This window comes from Penicillium cosmopolitanum, assembly GCF_028827165.1.
Source record: "Penicillium cosmopolitanum strain IBT 29677 chromosome Unknown utg000004l:1.0-4361866.0:1.0-4365735.0, whole genome shotgun sequence".
Classification (NCBI taxonomy): Eukaryota; Fungi; Ascomycota; class Eurotiomycetes; order Eurotiales; family Aspergillaceae; genus Penicillium; species Penicillium cosmopolitanum.
Window position 1 is genome coordinate 638,826 of NW_026622674.1, and position 18,652 is coordinate 657,477.

Here is an 18,652-nt window from a genome sequence, read left to right on the forward strand (position 1 = left end):
CGCGACTGGGTAAAGGAAGAGCAAGTTGAAGAAGAGACAGACGAAGATGACTGGGAAGAAGAAGCAATGGTTCTGCATTTTCCTATTCTGTATTTTCACATTCGTGCTTCCTCACTTCAAGTCTTTTCCCCATTTCAATCGATCAATTACAAGCATAATATTATTTCCGTTGGGGACTCTTACAGTGGCGTTGCAAAAGTTTGAAACCCCGTATTGCCCACCATGATTTGCCACCTACTAATAGGAAAAACTAGTAGCTACTAGTCCACGATTAGAAGGGGGAGACAAGCACAGTCAACATGGGGTTTCAAACTTTTGCGACACCACTGTATACTTCGGACATGACACTAGTCCACATTAGGTAATACGAGCTCCAGACGCGTTCGCGCCGCTCGGCTCGGGCATGGGCACCCTTGTCTTCCCAGCTCATATCTGCATCACTTCCTCACATCTATCCAACATGGCGGTTGGCGAAGACTGTAAGTTGATCCCGCATTTCCTGTTCTCGATCTCTTCCGTAACGCGACGACTAATTGATCCAGGGTCGTGCGACGCAAACGATGCGCTTCATATCACGGTCGTGCAGCCTGGCGACACCAAACCTAAGACCCTGTCAACCTTCCATCCACAATTCACCTATCCGATCTTCGGTGACGATGAACAAATCTTCGGTTACAAAGGCCTAGTCATACGCTTGCGATTCGCCGCTCACGATCTCCGCCCTCATGTCCACATATCCTATGACGACAGATTCAAGGCAGTCGATGACACGGCCGCGACGGATCTGCTAGGTACTCTTAAGCCGTTCATCCCCGAAGGTTAGTATCTTCTACTCTGTGCGCCATCGATTCGGGAACTAACAACACGTCGCAGAGGCGTTGATCAATCTTCCGGAATACGAGAAGAATGTCCAGGAGGACCCCGGCGCAAAGGACTTCTCTCCGCCCGGAAAGTTAGTCTACAGTTATGATGTGAATGAGAGGAATTACGAGATCTGGGCAGGTTCTCTCGCGAACCCCGCCGTTCAAAAGATTCTGGATCGCGCACAGGTCCTGGTTTCTCTTTTCATCGAAGCCGGCACTCCCTTGGATACGGATGACCCCGAATGGAGCTTGGAGCGATGGACGGTATTCTTTGTGTAAGCCTCGATCTTGATCTTCATTTAAAATCTTCCAAATTCTAACTATTGCAGCTATGAAAAGGTGAAGCCAACCACGCCAACCGCATCCTCATACTCCATCGTCGGATATGCTACAACCTACCGATACTGGATGTACCAGCGAGATCGTTCAGAGACCCCAGTCGTAAAGGATGTCGCATTCCCTTTGCCGGAGCTCAAGATCTCCGAACTCCCAGCCCGACTTCGCATCGCCCAGTTCCTCATCCTTCCATCCCACCACCGATCGGGCCACGGCACCCATCTTTACACAACAATCCATGCCTTTTGCCTGGCGGACCCCACAATCACGGAATTGACTGTCGAGGATCCCAACGAAGCGTTCGATGCTCTCCGGGACTCCGCTGACTTTTGCCTGCTGCGCCCCGAATTTCTCAAGCACAACGTGAATCTTAACCCCGACCCGAATGGGATTTACTCTGGCAAGAAGCGCCCGACAGTGGTTCCTACCAATGCGCTTATCCCTACCCAGACCCTTCGCGAAGTGCGCACCGCCTTCAAGATCGAAGCAACTCAGTTTGCACACATCCTGGAGATGTACCTACTGAGCCAGATCCCCAAGAGTCATCGCTTGGCCGGTGGTACCAATCTTGCACGATTATTGATTAAGAAGTCCAAGGCTGATAACCCCGATGACCGACGGTACTACTGGTGGCGCATGCTCACCAAACAACGCCTTTACAAGAAGCACCGAGAGTTGCTTGATGAATTGGATCTGACCGACCGGGTAGAGAAGCTGGATGACACTGTTCGAAATGTCGAGGAAGGTTATGAAATTACACTCGGAGCTCTCGAGGGACGCTTGCCCGAGCCTGAGGATGAGCCAACAGAAGCTTCTAGCAGTGGACGGGGTAAGCGCAAGCTTGCCGTCTCTGACGATGAAGATGAGGAAGAAAATGGAGCGGAGGCAGCTAAGCGCCCTAAAGTCTAGGCTTGCCAATAGGTGTCTTTGGTCCTTGTGGGCTTCGCACTATGTAATCTATCAACTGGGATTTGGATCTGGATCTGGATCTGCTGGAATGGCTTTAGTTCTTTTTTAAACGGTCAATCAAACGCTGAAATGAGAACTTTGAAAACCGAAACAAATAAAATCAACCTAGTAAACCTTGTGTAATTGAAATAAAAATGAACAAGTAAAGTGATCCACCAGAGGATTAACCACCTTCGTTATGGCGGCGCAAGGAACCAGGCTAGCTGATCTCGGCACATCCTTTTTTCCGGGTTCAGGCTTCGTCACAGCAGCTGATGCGGAACTCGATTACACCCATTGATCCCGCCAACAACCCTTTCGAATTCAACGAGACCCCCTGCTGGTCATCTACCACCCTTCACTTCCATCGGTCGGGCTGAAAATTGGCGCATTGCCACCTGCCCGCACAGATTATCGCCCGCACACCACTGCGCACACCCTCCCCTCTTTGCGACACCCGCCTCTTATCAACCGCATTTCACCATGGTATGCTTCATCTCGACCTCATAAAGCCTGTTGGAATTTGAAGCTAATACTTCTCCCTCACAGCTTCCTCTCGGCCTTTTGACGGCCGCACAGGGCCACCCCATGCTGGTGGAGCTCAAGAACGGCGAGACCTTGAACGGCCACCTCGTTACCTGCGACAACTGGATGAACTTGATTCTGCGTGAAGTGGTGCAGACCAGCCCCGAGGGTGACAAGTTCTTCCGCCTGCCCGAAGTTTACATCCGTGGTAACAATGTGAGTTTATATCTACACCGCTGCGCACAATCGTATCGTATCCATATCTCTAACCACTTCCTCCAGATCAAATACCTCCGCGTCCCCGAAGAGATCATCGAGCTCGTAAAGGAGCAGCAACAGAACCAACCACAAAACCGCGGTCACCGTGGACGAGATGGCGAGCGTGGCCGCGGCCGCGGCGGTGGTCGTGGCGGGCGCGGCGGCCGGGGCGGTCGGGGACGTGGTGGCCACGCCGTATGAGACAGTCTACACATTACCTTGCATGTCTAGGATGAAATTGAAACACGAGATACCCTGAACAAGGCGGAGCGTTTAAGGTCGCTTTGGGGAGAAGAGGTCCGATTGAACTGGACAGTTTTGGTCGAGCATGGCCACGGCGCATATCTGGCTCTGTATTTTACCGTGGGATCTGGGCTATTGGGGTTGGATTAACGACCTACAAATACAACGAATTATAAACCCCCAAAATCGTATTGTACTATCTGTGTAGTTTAACGCAAATCGTCATCTATTATGGTATGCTATGCTATTCTCGACGCGGCCTCGGAGACTCACCGTTATCAGTCACGTGTTATCGCATTATTTCGTGCAGGCGGCGAATCCGCAACGTTCAAGGTGACTGCATCGCCAACGAAAGCTAACGGACATGTCTCGGCGTGCCTTGGTCCTGGATGGGCTTTGGTATTCATTATGTCCTTCATTTGTCCCCAGGGCACTCAGTCGCCCTTGCCACTCCAACAAACGAAGAAGCGAAGCTCAAGACCATTTGCGCCAGCAAGTACTTGCACGGCAGGAAGCTCGCCACGAAGATACTATACAAACGGAAATAAGGCCAGTCACAAAATTACCGGCTATATTAGCTCGCACACCCCCGAAGCCTCTCCCACCCACGATGAATCACTCGCCGAGACCGAGTCTTTGCCCACGGACGACCTCGAACATTACCCTTCAACCACCGATATGCTCGACGACCGAAGAGAGAAGGAATTACAACTTTTATATAATATGGCCAAGAATCCCAGGGCGCACGAGTTAGACTACATCCCAACCTCGTTTTTGGAAAGGAAACTGCAGGAGGATATGGCCATAAAGCCCAAGATCAAAGACGCGGAGCGTGTCTTCCGAGCTTTAATGCGAGACCGTCAGATCCGACCGACTGCCCGGCACTACAAGGAATTGATATTGGCCAATTGCGATTGGCAATTTGGGTCATCATTAGCTGTGCAAAGGCTGCTGGATGAGATGGATCTCAATAATATTGCGATGGATTCGGGCACGCTCCATGCTGCTCTTCAGGTACGTATATAAGTGAAGAACCGTCTTTATCAAGGTGCTTCGCTAATCAGCATGCCGAAAATCACAGGCAGTGGCAGTACATCCCGACTATATCCTTCGTCAACAACTACTTGATCGACTTCGAGATCGGTGGCTTCCCCTCAGTCCGGCGGGCTGGCACTCTGTAGTAGCGGGCTTGATGCGAGAGAATCAGTTTGAAAAGGCACTCGAGCAACTTGAAGCTATGGAGCGGAAGAACATCCCTGTTGAGAATTGGTTGCACAGTTTGATCATCTATATCCTGTGTGACTACAAAGAATTTGAAGAAATAAGCCGTCTCGTTCGACGAAGGGTCGAGCAAGGCCACGACCTGACCCCACAGCTTTTATCTCATGTGCTTGAAAGGGCAAGTGAGGACCGACACCATGGGCTGACTCACTACATATGGGAAAGAAAAGTGAATCTGGGCTACCTTCGTCCTTCAGAGGATACCTGCTCGCGAACACTAAGTACGGCAGCGAAGTACGGCGATCCTCAACTGGCCCAGGCTGTGTTTCATTATATGCGCAAGGTTCGCCTCGCGCCGAAGCCCGATGACTATCACCAGCTCGTCAGATCTCATCTGATCAGCGGATCCGAAGGGGATCTTCTTGGCGGGTTCCAGGAGCTCTGCACAGTACACGAAGCCGGACTCACGCCCCTGCACAGTACTATGAAGGCATTATATCAACATTTTATCAAATGGAAAATCGATGGCTGGGAAGCGTGGCAGATGCTCAAACGACTCAAAGATTCCGAGCGATCCATTCCCATCGAAGCTGTTGAGCTTATTCTCCAGTCCTGGAAAAATGACGCCAAGCACAATCCATCCGTCGCAGATGATGCCCTGCAACTCTACCGTGAACTCTACACAGTCTGTCCTGACGGCTCAAACCTTTCCATCTACAATTCATTGATCAACATTTGTCGACGTGCCCAAAGAGTCGACTTGGGAATGTATATGCTGAAAGAAATGGCATCTTTCGGCATAATTCCGAGTAGTAAGACCTTTGAACTTGTTATTCGGATGTGCCTCGACGCCGGAAGTTTCAAATCTGCGTGGATGTATCTTCAAGACATGCAGGAACGCGAACTCCCTCTTACACTGACGACACAAGAGTTAATTCAAGAGATCTGCCCGAAGTCTGTGGATCCTTATGCCCTACGGTTGAAATATCATCCCAGTGCTCAACTGCCGGTCAACCCGCCGGTTGCTGCTGAACCAGCCAAACCGGACAGGCCAGGGAAGGTGGTTTGGAACAAGGACCCAAAGCCTTCTCAGGCCACGCGCAGGAGACGGAGACGTCAACGTGAAGCTCGCATTGCGGAGATGGAGGAGCGTCATGAAGACACCGTCGTCTCGGAGAAATAGCGAGCCACTCCATAAATAGGTTTCCTTGTCAGAGAAAAGCTCCGTGGACGATCGGGTCCACAATCCAATCTATCGGGTCTCAAGGGGAATGGATGCAGTGTCGGATGCATGAGGCCCGCAGGCTCGCACAGTATCTATTCTCCATTTGTACGTTCTAGCCCGGACGGGACCGGGAGGCTGTGGCAAGATGCAAGATGCAAGATGCATGATGCACCAGGCACCAAAGTATATGCCGTGGCACGAAGGAAGATCTGGTGCGACCAACCGTCGCCTGATTGATACCCTGTATATTACTATATTATCACTTTGTACGAGTACATATGTCATCAACAAAAATTTTCTTCAAGGTTTCTTGAACGCATACCCCGGCCATTTAGCCGGTCTTCGGGGGACGTGTGATGGTTCGGCCGTTGCGGAATGGTTTATCCGCACCAACCCAGTTCCTGCATGGAATCAAGTCCTCCACCCTCAAACCAGTGGTTCCCTTCGAGGGTCTCCGCCACTCAAAATTAGTACCGGATATCTGAAACACGCCTAGGCGGCGATCTTGCATTCGACTTGTCAGACAGTGAGACTGGGGTCAGAACATCAGACAACGAGTGCTTTCAGTACAGTATGGATTGTGAATACTGGGGAACTATTGGCGTGCGTTGCCGATCGATATCCCCTGAAAGGATCGGCAGTTCTGTGGAGCCAACAAAGAGGAACGGAAGAGTTGAATCAAAGTTGAACCGAGGGGGGGGGAGGTTGAACTAAGGAAATGGGATGGCCGGAGTGGTTGCGAGTGGAGACTTCACTGGGTCGCCAAGGACTATCCTCGTCAGCCCGTTGGACCCTTCCCTGCCTTTCCCTTCCCCCCCTCGTACAATCTGCACTTCTCGTAACTTACTTATCCTTTCCAGCCTTGCCTCTCTCCCTTTCTCTTTTATCCTTCATCCTTCCTATTCACCTTTCAATTGTACTATACTTTTGCCCTTCCCTGATATAATCCATAATATCACCATCACCATCATCATGCAACTTACCTCCATCCTCCCTGTCTTGCTCTCTACTCTGAGCCTGGCCACCGCCGCTACCCAAGGTGCCGTTCCCGTCTTCAGATCCAACAATCTCGACATCGGCAGCTCTCCCGGTGGCGTCGCTTGGCGATTCAATGTCACTGCCCTTCGTGGGGACGAATCCCCCCGCGTTCAACACATTCTGTGAAGGAACCTCCTACAACGCCACCCCGTGCGCCAATCCAAATATCGTCGCGCAGCTCACCCCATTGGGAAACCCCAATTTCAACCTCACGGTGCAGCAACACTGGGTCAAATATGTGGATTCTGCCCGCCAGGACTTTTGGCAAGAAGGCACAGCCAAGGTCAACGAGTCTAGTACAAGCTTCAATATCGTCCCTGACACCTTCTACGGAGTGGCGTAAAGAATCCGTTTGATCGGATCTCTATCGTGTTCAGTGTGTCGGTGATTCAGTGGCTCAGTGTTCTTTGTCTCTTCGCAGATGGCACTGGCAAACAGATATGGCCCTGTCCATTTCTGATGTAATGGCTGTGAATTTCTTGTTTCTTCTTGTTCTTTTTTCTTTCTATTCCTCTTATGACCCTGCGGAACAAGGACCGCATGACTCTCCTTAATGACCGGCGTTTTGGGTTGGGCAGGATATCTTTGGTTTGACACATTCCCGACGCTCCTTGGAAGCCCTGGTAACTGGGGTCTAATGCTTGGTTGGAATATTGCACATGCACATACTGGCATTATTCTGTACAATAAACAAAAAATCAATCACTTCTCATCTACACACTTACCACGAAGTATTCAATCTCCATCTCTTGCATTACTGGTACACTATGACTATACTACTCGTAGTCCTAGAATGCAGACTAGAAGTATACTAAGTATCAGAATAAGAATAAGAATAAGAATAAGAATGTGCCAGGATCCCCACTGGGGGCGAGCTAAAAAGGTGAGGCGCTTTCTTAGCGGCGACGGGTGACATGATGTCATTGGCCCGACTGCGCCTCCTGCGATAAACAAGTTCCCCTCCACCGTCAGCCAAGCTATACTGAGATCTTTTAAGTCTTGTCTTTCTTCATGTCCTGATATCTATATGACAACTGCGAGTTGAGTATCTCGCAGAATGGTATGGTTCCCGACTCTCCAGACCATGGTTACACGCGCTAACTCCGCACCCCCAGACTTCAATCCTCCGCCAAATTGTCGCGGGGCCGAGACAACAGCACCCGGAAGCTGGACTAGATCTCTGCTATGTAACCGATAATGGTATATTGTCTCTACGCGACCGTGCATTGCAATTGCAACCCCCTCCAGCCAAGCTAACCCTGCTGTGTGATCCTAGTCATCGCCACCTCAGGCCCCTCCGGAAACTACCCTCAACGCGCATACCGCAACCCACTCGACGCTCTGGTCAACTTTCTCGACTCGAAACATGGTGCAAATTGGTGCATCTGGGAATTCCGCGCCGAAGGCACAGGGTATCCCGACTCGGAAGTATACGGGCGCATTCACCATTTCCCCTGGCCAGACCACCACCCACCGCCCTTCGCATTGATCCCGAATATCATGGGCAGCATGCGGAACTGGCTGAACAACCTTGACGATAAAGATAAGAAGGAAGGGGAGGAAGGACCCTCGAAGCGAGTCGCGGTCGTACATTGCAAGGCGGGCAAAGGGCGCAGCGGCACCGTCGCAACGGCATATTTAATCAGCCAAGAAGGGTGGAAGAAGGAGGATGCTTTGCAGCGATTCACCGATCGACGCATGCGAGTCGGTTTCGGTAATGGTGTGAGCATCCCCAGTCAACTACGATACGTCGACTATATCGATCGATGGGCGAACAAGCTCGACAAGCAATACGTGGAGCGACCAGTCGAGATCCTCGAGGTACATATCTGGGGCCTGCGAGATGGAGTCAAGGTCGCAGTTCAAGGATACGAGGATGAAGGGAAGAAGATCAAGTGCTGCCACCTTTTCCACCGCAGCGAACGCACTGTCATTGAGGGCATTGCTGCAGGAGCAGGAGCTGGGAATACCACACCAAAACAGGATGATATCAAGGATAAATCTCCTCAGAGTTCTACGCCATCATCATCAACAACATGGTCACCCATGACCTCTCAATCAGATACCTCCACGCCTAAACCTAGCCTCTCACGTCGATCAACCACAACCGGCGCTTTATCGGCAGTGATTTTTAAACCCAAGAAAGCTATCATCGTTCCAGGTTCTGACGTCAATATTGATCTCGAGCGACGCAGCAAGGCCTCATATACCGGTTTTACCATGGTTACATCAGTTGCGCACGTCTGGTGGAATGCCTACTTCGAAGGCGGCAAGGATCATGACTCTGGTGTTTTCGAGATAGAATGGGACGCAATGGACGGAATCAAAGGCAGCGCGAAGAAAGGGATCCGCGCATTCGAAAAACTCAAGGTGGTTTGGCGATACCCTTCGCCGGACGAGGATATCAAGAAAGACGCCGCTCCCGTGAGTGGCAGACCGATCAGCGAGCCGAAGCCCGGGGAGCCCATCCATGAAAGTTCAGCGGCTGATTGGCGGGGCGAGGAGACAGAGACAGAGCAGAAACAGGAGAATGTAGCGCCCGAGAAAGAGAAGAAGAAGAAGCAAGATGTCAAAGAAGAAAGCTCTGGTTTCCCGGGGTCTGGATTGTTGGCCGTCGGAGCGGGCTCTTTGCATGAGCTTCAGCGACAACTAGGGTTGCGCAAGCAGACGGACGAAAGTAAAGATGTGAGTTTGGCTGGAACGGATGACGAGGCGCGGTCGACAACGGATGATGAAGGGCGGGTGTTGAAGGACAAGGCTGCAAATGCAAAGAAAGATGACAGTGGGGACTCTGACGGCGAGGGGGTAAGACCTTATTTTGGTAAGGATGGGAATGATGACTCTGGGAATGAACAGAAGGTGGATAGCAAAGAAAAGACATCTGGGTAAGAGTTGCGCGTGAATGTATAGCTACACAGATTATCTTGATGCATGACTGTTGGCGTTACTAGTATCTTCATAACTTGGGCTACTCTACGATATACACTGAAACATCATGAAAGGAAATAGGAAATCCCCAAGCCTGGGGTGACAGTGTATCTGTATCTGTATCTGTATCTACATCTATATGACTGACTAGAGTTAACAATAAGACAAAAGAGAGAGAAAAAACCAAATATCGAAAAATTTAACACTTCGAACGCCAACCGATATGATCCTCAGAGAAGGTCTTTCTTTATTAGAGAGGCACAAATCCCTCCAGCTGCTTCCGCGCATCCTCTTGTTCCTTCCGTAGTCGATCACTCTTCTTCCGCTCATAAACCGCCCGAACAACACGACGAACTTGCTCCTTGCCCTGGCTGAAATTAGCCCTAGCCAATCCAACCACCGAGTCAATCTGTTCAGGTGTGTAGATGAAGTTCCACGTAGATAGGAAATCATCAACCTCGGGGTCAATTGAGTTCGGATGGGGGGGCTAGAGGTAGTTCAGGGTCCTTAGCACTGGGTTCATTCTGCTTCTGCTTAATGGATTCCACAGCAGACAGGGGGCGTGTCTTCTGAGCAGGGGGCAGATCCGGCGCCTCGGGATTTGGGATCAGAGGGAAGTAGACGACGGCAATTCCGGCTTCCGGCTGCATGAGATGAAATTCGGACTCGGTGTGATCTTCGGTTTGTTCGGGATGGAAGAGGCGCTTCGATGGGGGAGGTTCTTTCTCGCTGATTCGTTCCTCTTTCGTTCCAACCCAGACATTACAGTAGCTCAAATCCGAGTCTGCCGCCTTGTTGGAGTCCTTTGAGTGGGAGAGACTGTGGCTCTGGGCATCCGCCATTTTCTCATTCGCTTTTTGTTCCGACGCGTGCTGTGATTCATGGAGAGCTTGCTTGGTCTCTTCTAGGCTCGAACTTTCTTTGGGCCATCCAGCACCGACTGGCCAACCCTTGATACCACGTTGTCGGGCGTATCCGTCGACAACGGAGAGCCAGTTCTCTTGTTTAATGTCTGCGGATGCGTCGAAAGCAACGATCACATCGACATCTCTGCCGGGGCGAATAAGCGGATAGATGGGCAGATTATTGCTCATACCGGCATCCATCAGACGCAAATGACTGCTGCGAAAGACAGACTCGGGGCAAGAGGCCGGTAGTTGGCCTTTCATGCCCATCACGTAGTTAGGAATAGCAGCAGGATCGATAGGGTGCACCCGGATAAGGTCTTGGTTCTTGCCCTGGATCAGAGAATCGATGCCACCGAACCCAGCGAGGCTCTTGACTAAGGGTCGGGCCTCTTTGTAGTAGTGCGATAGTGTCGCGCAGAAGGCGCTGCCCCAGATACCCATTAATTCGGGAACTCTGAGCTCCGGGATAGGGTAGTTCCTATCAGGAAGCTGATTAGTACCGCCGTTGAAATGTCTTCCTAGGGCCCAGGTCGGGATTCCAGCATTGAGTTCCTCGCAGAAGAATTCATACGGAGTGAATTCGAACCACTGGAACCAGGACTCCTTTTCGGCTTCACGCATAAGGTCCTCGGGCAAAGGCTTGGGGCCATCGGCACCCTCCACAATTCCTGGGATTTCATGTCGAACTGCTGTATAGATAGGGAGCGGGTGTGCTCCATTTAGTAAATTCTCCTTCTGGTTGGAGATTTTAAAATCCAGACCCGAGACTCCAAGCTCACCACGCGGAACTAGAAGTCTGGCGGCGAGTAATAGTCCGTAAATATCCACCAATCCAAAGTCCGCACCAGGGTCTCCCTTCAATTTCTCCACGATGCCACTGAGAAGAAACTTGTTGGTCGGTGCGGTAGTAAGGAGATCCAATGCCGTGGGCGGGAAAGCAATGTGAACGCCAAGACGGCTTTTCAGGTGGTCAACGAGTTTATGGAAGCTGCGGTCCGTGATTGACGAATGATACAGAGTCTGGAGCCAGCAGCTCCCACTGACTCCGGCCGTGTAGGTCACGCAATCCCATAGGCCTTCCTCCTGCGCAGCCAGGTATGAGCCTGTCCCCGCGACCAAGGCACGCAGTCCACCTCCCGAGCCACACATGGCAATGACCGGCACATCATCGGGGTGAATGTCCTCTACCGGAATGTCAAGATAGGAAGCCAGCGCTTTCGCCGCGTGCTTTTGTCGTTGCTTTCTGAACTCAAGCTCCTCTGCGCAGAGCTTATCGCTGACTCGCACCTTGGCATCCTGCAAAATTTCCGGGTTGATGTCAGGATCTTGGGACTCCTTCCATATGTCGTCGGCTAGCGAGCCAGGGGCCAAAGATAGCTCGCGTTGCAGCTTTTGGGCCGTAGCAGGTAGCAATCGCGCCCAGTCGGGGACGATCAGGTTCGTAATGTTGCCGCGAAGATCCCCCCACTCTCCCGGAACAACATTGTGCTTGATATTTTCGAACTTGTGAACAATATTCAGCCAAATTGAGGCCTGGTCGCCGTGTTGCTCGTCAATTTCCCCAGTCGGGGTCGAAGAGGGGCTTCGTGGGTCAGAATTGGAATCCTGGTGGACCGAGGCATTGGTGAAGTGGGCTTTCTGCAAGTGCCTGTTAGAGTGAGCCCACTCCCCGTTCCATAGGCAGCCAAGGCCGCTGGTGGTACAGTCCAGCGCAAACGTGAGACCCTTGTGGCCATTGTTATGGTAGAGGGGGAGGATAGCTGCGACTGTGTCTTGCATGCAGCCAACAGTGAGCTTAAACCTGGCATTGGCACGGACCCTGGCAGCTCGCCGCGGGGATGACGTCGAGACGTGTCACGTGTTAATGACCCACCATGTCTGCATGCTTGCCGTTTTGGGAATCTATGGCAATAGGACATGCCTTGAGTATCCAGTGAGATCCAGGCTTACGCTGTGAGTAATGGCTCAAAACAATACCTATATTGTTCTCTCAAGGAACATAATCACCCTGATTTAGCAATGATGGTTCCTCTTTTGGGCTAAGTATACCCTTCTCAAGCTGGGAAACCATGGATGCGGACCATGAGTCCGCGGATCTACCTACTGAGATAAAATTGAATTTACATTAGTACTAGTAGTCGTGAGTTGTGATCAATTACCTGGATTTTTTTTAAAAAACAAAAAAGTTCTTCTTTGCCTTACTTTCTTCTTGACATCTACCTACAAAACCTCTACAGTCTACTCATTTTCTCCTCACAACTACAATACCCACTCCTTCAGCAAAATGTCTGAATATACCTCAATCTCCTGTCTGAGCCCTATATACAAGAATCGGCCAAGTCTATGCTAGCCAAGCTTCATGCCCAGCACTATTTATACAAACCTCAAGATCAGCAGCCTGGCCAGCTTAAGCGAACAGCACGAAGAAAGGTTCTCCCAAAATTCTTCGAACGCCTAGCCTCACAGCCCATGAAACTTGACAGAATATTCTGCAAGTACATAAAAAGGGGACGGGATGAAATAAGCTTTCAGGATGAGCTTGTGGCAGAATATCGGCCCCGGCATCCTACAAAAGATCAACTTTGGTGCCCTATACTTGGCAAATGGGTGAGCGATGGAGGGCTCGAGGGTGTGCATATATTTGACTCAATGCATGGGGAAGACACCTTGAACACTATCTTTGGTAACTCCCACTGGTGCTTTGATCTACACTCCGCTCGAAATGACCTTCTTATGCACCATCGAATTGCAGAAGCATTTGACTCGGGCAAGTTTGTCATTGTTCCTGATAATACACAGCAATCAAGGAGTTGTACAGACATTGGACAGATATGTGCGAAACCCCAGGAATACAAGCTACAGATCATCGATCCGACATGGAATCAGCTGGATGAGAGAATTCAGCTCGACATCGATATCACCTGGCGAGACTTGGATGGAAAGCGACTGAGATTCATCTCGGGGTATCGTCCCAAAATTCAATACGTCTATTTCCACTACTGTCTCCAACTTCTGCGTCGGGTTTGGCAATATAAGGGTCTATCCACCATTGTACTGGATGAAGAGCTTGATAAGAACTTATGGAAACTCCCGGGTTCGTTTCTTCCAAAGAACATGCTTCTGACATTCGTGAAGGAACTTGGGCCTGGTTACGAAAATCTTTTGCAAGGCTCCAATAAGAGAATCGGTCATTCTGAGGATCCATTCATGCTGCTCAATGTCTGTGCATGGCAGATATTTGGCTGGCAATGCAGGTCGCTTTCAAGCGATAGTGACGAAGGTATATCCTTGGAAAATATGTGAAAGGGCCGTTTCAATCAACTTCAAGATCGCATTCACATTTTCTGCCCCTCTCGCTCATGAGTCATAATTTAATAGAACTTTGCTAGGCACTCTGATTCATGCCATTCTGTATACTTCACCGGAACATAGACGGGCCGCTACCTAATCGGGGATGGTTCCTCGAAGGAACACCCCCGGCGATAAGCTCCGCCCGGCCATCCCATCCCTCGTGGACCCCACACCCCGAGACCCAGACATGACGCCTGGCGACACGGTCTTCTCGGTTCGTCGTCTGTGATCGACACCATGGTGGCCCCCAGGAACACAGCTTATGCTGAGGAGAGCGCGGAGGTGGAGGTGCTCTATGCCAACCTCGAAAAGCTCAACCGTCTCACCAAGAAGATCCAAGGCTCCCTTGTGCGCTTGGAAACAAGTGGCAAGGTGGTCAAGGAGGCCATTGGTCCCATCTACAGCAACACTCAGTCTCTCCAAATCACAAATAGCAACATCGACAAGGTCAACGATGCCATCGACCGCCTCCGACAGCCCCTCGACGCTAAGAGCCGCGAGGAAGGCATCATCCGCGCAGGGTAAGTCGAGCTTCAAAGGAGCATTTCAACAGGGCATATCCTTACTGATCCGTTCCCTATATAGGCCGCAAAGCTCCGGTCTCTCTCAATACCTCTCGGCGATGAAACGTGTTGAAAAAGCGCTGGTCGACCTCAACTCAACGAACCTTCGATCCAACCAGAACGCGATTACAGACTTCAACTCGCTACTAGGCACCGGCAGCAACAAGCTTCAAGATATGCTTCGATCCGAGTTACAGCAACACATCACACCGATCGAGCCGCTACATTATCTTACCAAAGGTGCGTGGCGAACTGACCATAAGGAGCATACAATCCAAAACGAGCTAACAACATGGACTCCGTAGAGCTCCCTTTCCCATCCATCCCCGAGGAAACCATATCACAACTCGCTCCATTATGCGCGGTAATTGGGTCTGCATCCGTCCACGGATCACAGCGCAATAAAGGGGAGAACCCTGCTCTGAGAATTTATGCCGATGTGCGCGGGCCGTATATCACCTCAGGCCTACAGAACCTCGCGATCGCATCCGTCAACACTGTGAAACGAAAGCCTACCGACGGCCCATATAAACAAGGCACAAACGGTATCGGAATTTACTCGAATGCGTTGGAAGCCTTTATCATCACTGAGCATGGCATCGTTACGCAAGTCTTCACCGGGGACCAGCAAGGATTGGCATTGCAGGCTACGTTCATGTCGCCGATGGCAGAGTACTCGAAAACTTTGCGCGAACTGAATCAATATATTAGAATGAACTTGATGACGGACTGCTTCCTGGCATTCGAGATCATTGAGATCGTGACGGCAATGTCTTATCGCATTGATTCCAAGGCGGCGGAGTTGAAGAGCCTCCTCATCGAAGCATTGCGACCCGTTCGCGAAACCGCCAAGTCCTCGCTGTCGGAGCTTATCGAGGAGACAAAACGCAAGGCTGCTAATTCTCCACTTCCCCCAGACGGTGGGCCTGTGCCCTTGGTGGAGGAGGTGATGAGCTCTCTTATCACCTTGACCGGCTATTCGGGCCCCTTGGCTTCTATCTTGACATCTCTGGGTGATGGAAACTGGCGCTCCAAGTCGAGCACCGCAGGTTCGGCCCCATTGGACGTGGGTCCGGACAGCGGTACTCTATTCTCTCATTTTATTCTCGATATGATTGAAGCTCTCATGACGGCACTGACTGATCGTGGCTCTCAATTCCATCGCTCAAAAGCTACACTTGGTGTATTCTTATCCAATGTTTTCTGCGTTGTCGACCGGTCTATTCGGAAGAACCCGGAACTAGCGCGATATCTCGGTGCCCCCGACAGCATCTCCCGAATCGATAACTTCCGGAAACGTGCGACCTCGACGTATCTCGATGCATGGAGAGAAGTGTCCCAGACCTTGCTCGATGTCCAATATACCTCTCGGTCCGGGGCGCGGCCAAACTCTGGAGGCGCAGTGGACTCCAGTGCCATTGTCAAGAATCTTTCCTCAAAAGACCGGGACGCCATCAAGGAAAAGTTCAAGGCATTCAATGCAAGCTTCGACAATATGGTCGCTCAACACAAATCCCTTCACATGGAACGCGAGGTTCGATCAGTTCTGGGCCGGGAGCTGCAAGCTGTTCTCGAACCACTCTACTCTCGGTTCTACGATCGCTATGTGGAGATCGACAAGGGCCGTGGCAAATACATCAAATACGACAAATCCAACCTGTCGGTACAGCTGGCGCAGCTCTGCTGAGCTCTGCTGGGCAACAGGTTGCAGCATTATGTGCATAGGGTTCTTACATAGCAAATGCCTAATATCATTCAATTCAATTAGTATCTTCCATTCCACTAAAGCGTGGCACCACTAGAAGTATAACATGGGACACGTGACTCTGTCGATCCCGATAACGTGATAAGCCCCGCTAAAATCGGCCGCGCAACAAAATTTACCAGATCACACACTGCCTTGTTAACGCCCTTTTGGTCTGTTCCTGTCGGTCAATTCGTTCGAGTGTTCTCGAAAATCATCGCCAGAATGTCTGCCAGCAACGATGTCTACCAAACCCCCCTCAACTCGCGCTACTCGAGTAAGCTATCACCCTCCCGTCCCGCCAATGAGGGGCAAAATCTGGGGGAGTTTCCAGACGAACGAACCATTGCTAACTGATATTAACTGATCAGGCGATGAGATGAAATATCTCTTCTCGCCTCGGATGCGCTTTTCGACCTGGCGCAACCTGTGGATCTGGCTCGCCGAGTCCCAGAAAGGTACGAACATGGAATTGGATATAGATGGGTGATCCGACATCGGAATCCCATGGGAATTGCAATGGCAAAAGAAAACATTCAATTGACTGGGTCATTGCTTCTAGAGCTTGGACTTCCTATCACCGATGAGGCCATTCAGCAGATGAAGTCTCATGCCACCATCCAGGACGACGAGTTCAAGGTCGCCGCCGAGGAGGAGAAGCGCCGCCGTCACGATGTCATGGCCCACGTCCACGCCTTCGGCCTCGTTGCCCCTGCCGCCGCCGGTATCATCCACTGGGGTGCCACCTCCTGCTACTGTACCGATAATGCCGACCTGATCCTGCTCCGTGATGGTCTCGATATCCTCATCCCCAAGCTGGCCGTTGTCGTCGACAAGCTTTCCCAGTTCGCCCAGGAGTACAAGGACCTTCCCTGCCTGGGTTTCACCCACGGCCAGCCCGCCCAGCTCGTCACCGTCGGTAAGCGTGCTTGTCTGTGGATTCAGGATCTGCTGATGGATCTGCGCAACCTTGAGCGCGCCCGTGATGACCTGCGCTTCCGTGGTGTCAAGGGTACCACCGGTACTCAGGCCTCTTTCCTCCAGATCTTCGAAGGAGATCACTCCAAGGTTGAGAAGCTCGATGAGCTCGTTACCGAGAAGGCTGGCTTCAGCTCTGCTTTCATTATTTCCAGTCAAACCTACTCCCGTAAGATCGATGTTGATGTCGGCAACGCCCTCGGCTCCTTCGGTGCCACCTGCGAGCGTATCGGTATCGATATCCGTCACCTGGCCATGCTGAAGGAAGTTGAGGAGCCCTTTGAGAAGGACCAGATTGGCAGCAGTGCCATGGTGAGTTCATAATGATCCGATTGGTCGCATGGACAGCCACTAATATGATCAACAGGCTTACAAGCGTAATCCCATGCGCTCCGAGCGTCTGTGCTCTCTCGGACGCCACCTTCAGAACCTCCCCAAGGACGCTCTGGACACCTACTCGGCTCAGTGGTTTGAGCGCTCGCTGGTAAGTTTGTCTTTTAGTATACGAGTTAAACCTTTTATTCTTCGGTTATTAACTTTTTGCTCCAGGACGACAGCGCCATTCGCCGTATCAGTATTCCTGAGCTCTACCTGTCTGCTGACGCCTGTCTCATCCTTCTAAGTATGTCCTCTTTTTTTTGCCAGTGGGTTGTCTTTTTTTGGGAATTTTACTTTTGCTAACACTGTCTCCCAGACAACGTCACCTCCGGCTTCGTCGTCTACCCCGAGGTCATCAAGCGCCGTGTCAATGACGAGCTTCCTTTCATGGCCACGTAAGCTTTTTGCCATCCTCTTTATACTTTGATGCAGCACAAGCTCACACTTTCATCCAGCGAGAACATCATCATGGCCTGCGTGAAGAAGGGTCTGTCCCGTCAAGACGCCCACGAGGAGATCCGTAAGTTATCAAATTTCCGCAACGAAGTCCTTCTCATTTATTTACTGCCGAACCCCGTCTAACACTATCTCTTCTCTAGGCGTTCTCTCCCACCAAGCCGCCGACAACGTCAAGAAGCAGGGCAAGGACAACGACCTTCTCGACCGTATCCGCCGCACCGCATTCTTCAACCCCATCATCCCCGAGCTGGACGCCCTCCTCGACGCCCGCACCTTCGTCGGCCGTGCCCCCGAGCAAGTCCAGAAGTTCACCACGACCGAAGTTGCCGCCGCTCTCAAGCCTTATGCCGCACAAGTCGCCAAGGCCGAGACCTCCGCTCTGCACGTCTAAATTGCTCCGACTAAAGGCATGAAGACAGTATTACCCACTCGCAAAATGATTTATTGGCAGTAGGGTTTACATTGAAGAAAAAAGTTTACACATGTGTCTGAGTCTGGAAGAAATGTGATATAGAGGTCAGGAGTTGTTTATATTGACCGGTTTCTACGTGCTATGAAATGAAAATGTATACCTTTGGGTCTGGGTCTTCAACGTATGAAGGGATACTAAGTACTAATAAGTCGATCGGTCGCGAGTAGAGTTCAAGGCCTTGATTATATTCAAGTTATACCAGTAATTACATATG

The 18,652-nt window shown here is 51.0% G+C and overlaps 9 protein-coding genes across 9 annotated transcripts; 8 read left to right on the plus strand and 1 right to left on the minus strand.

Moving 5' to 3' along the window:
- Positions 1-460: 460 nt before the first annotated feature.
- hat1 (histone acetyltransferase catalytic subunit HAT1) lies at positions 461-2,108 on the plus strand (the record flags this gene model as incomplete). The annotated part of the gene is made up of 4 exons (XM_056626316.1): positions 461-479; positions 543-818; positions 874-1,138; positions 1,193-2,108. 4 exons carry the CDS (start codon positions 461-463, stop codon positions 2,106-2,108), a joined length of 1,476 nt encoding a protein of 491 aa, XP_056492111.1.
- A 522-nt stretch (positions 2,109-2,630) lies between these two features.
- N7509_001680 (U6 snRNA-associated Sm-like protein LSm4) lies at positions 2,631-3,131 on the plus strand (the record flags this gene model as incomplete). The annotated part of the gene is made up of 2 exons (XM_056626317.1): positions 2,631-2,633; positions 2,697-3,131. 2 exons carry the CDS (start codon positions 2,631-2,633, stop codon positions 3,129-3,131), a joined length of 438 nt encoding a protein of 145 aa, XP_056492112.1.
- Positions 3,132-3,404: 273 nt separating this feature from the next.
- Positions 3,405-5,577, plus strand: N7509_001681 (pentatricopeptide repeat protein; the record flags this gene model as incomplete). The annotated part of the gene is made up of 2 exons (XM_056626318.1): positions 3,405-4,187; positions 4,255-5,577. The coding sequence occupies 2 exons, from the start codon at positions 3,405-3,407 to the stop codon at positions 5,575-5,577; spliced, it is 2,106 nt and encodes a 701-aa protein (XP_056492113.1).
- A 1,014-nt stretch (positions 5,578-6,591) lies between these two features.
- On the plus strand, positions 6,592-7,000 carry N7509_001682 (uncharacterized protein; the record flags this gene model as incomplete). The annotated part of the gene is made up of 2 exons (XM_056626319.1): positions 6,592-6,745; positions 6,786-7,000. 2 exons carry the CDS (start codon positions 6,592-6,594, stop codon positions 6,998-7,000), a joined length of 369 nt encoding a protein of 122 aa, XP_056492114.1.
- Positions 7,001-7,714: 714 nt separating this feature from the next.
- N7509_001683 (putative phosphatidylinositol-3,4,5-trisphosphate 3-phosphatase) lies at positions 7,715-9,546 on the plus strand (the record flags this gene model as incomplete). The annotated part of the gene is made up of 3 exons (XM_056626320.1): positions 7,715-7,717; positions 7,773-7,857; positions 7,934-9,546. The coding sequence occupies 3 exons, from the start codon at positions 7,715-7,717 to the stop codon at positions 9,544-9,546; spliced, it is 1,701 nt and encodes a 566-aa protein (XP_056492115.1).
- Positions 9,547-9,835: 289 nt separating this feature from the next.
- On the minus strand, positions 9,836-12,272 carry N7509_001684 (putative phospholipase A2 (PlaA); the record flags this gene model as incomplete). Its single annotated transcript, XM_056626321.1, has 2 exons — positions 9,836-10,072; positions 10,134-12,272. 2 exons carry the CDS (start codon positions 12,270-12,272, stop codon positions 9,836-9,838), a joined length of 2,376 nt encoding a protein of 791 aa, XP_056492116.1.
- Positions 12,273-13,142: 870 nt separating this feature from the next.
- Positions 13,143-13,796, plus strand: N7509_001685 (uncharacterized protein; the record flags this gene model as incomplete). Its single annotated transcript, XM_056626322.1, has 1 exon — positions 13,143-13,796. The coding sequence occupies one exon, from the start codon at positions 13,143-13,145 to the stop codon at positions 13,794-13,796; it is 654 nt and encodes a 217-aa protein (XP_056492117.1).
- Positions 13,797-14,081: 285 nt separating this feature from the next.
- N7509_001686 (EXO70 family protein) lies at positions 14,082-16,094 on the plus strand (the record flags this gene model as incomplete). Its single annotated transcript, XM_056626323.1, has 3 exons — positions 14,082-14,365; positions 14,430-14,647; positions 14,713-16,094. The coding sequence occupies 3 exons, from the start codon at positions 14,082-14,084 to the stop codon at positions 16,092-16,094; spliced, it is 1,884 nt and encodes a 627-aa protein (XP_056492118.1).
- Positions 16,095-16,376: 282 nt separating this feature from the next.
- ade13 (adenylosuccinase ADE13) lies at positions 16,377-18,357 on the plus strand (the record flags this gene model as incomplete). Its single annotated transcript, XM_056626324.1, has 8 exons — positions 16,377-16,428; positions 16,523-16,609; positions 16,714-17,441; positions 17,497-17,613; positions 17,679-17,751; positions 17,824-17,902; positions 17,963-18,027; positions 18,107-18,357. 8 exons carry the CDS (start codon positions 16,377-16,379, stop codon positions 18,355-18,357), a joined length of 1,452 nt encoding a protein of 483 aa, XP_056492119.1.
- Positions 18,358-18,652: the final 295 nt, after the last annotated feature.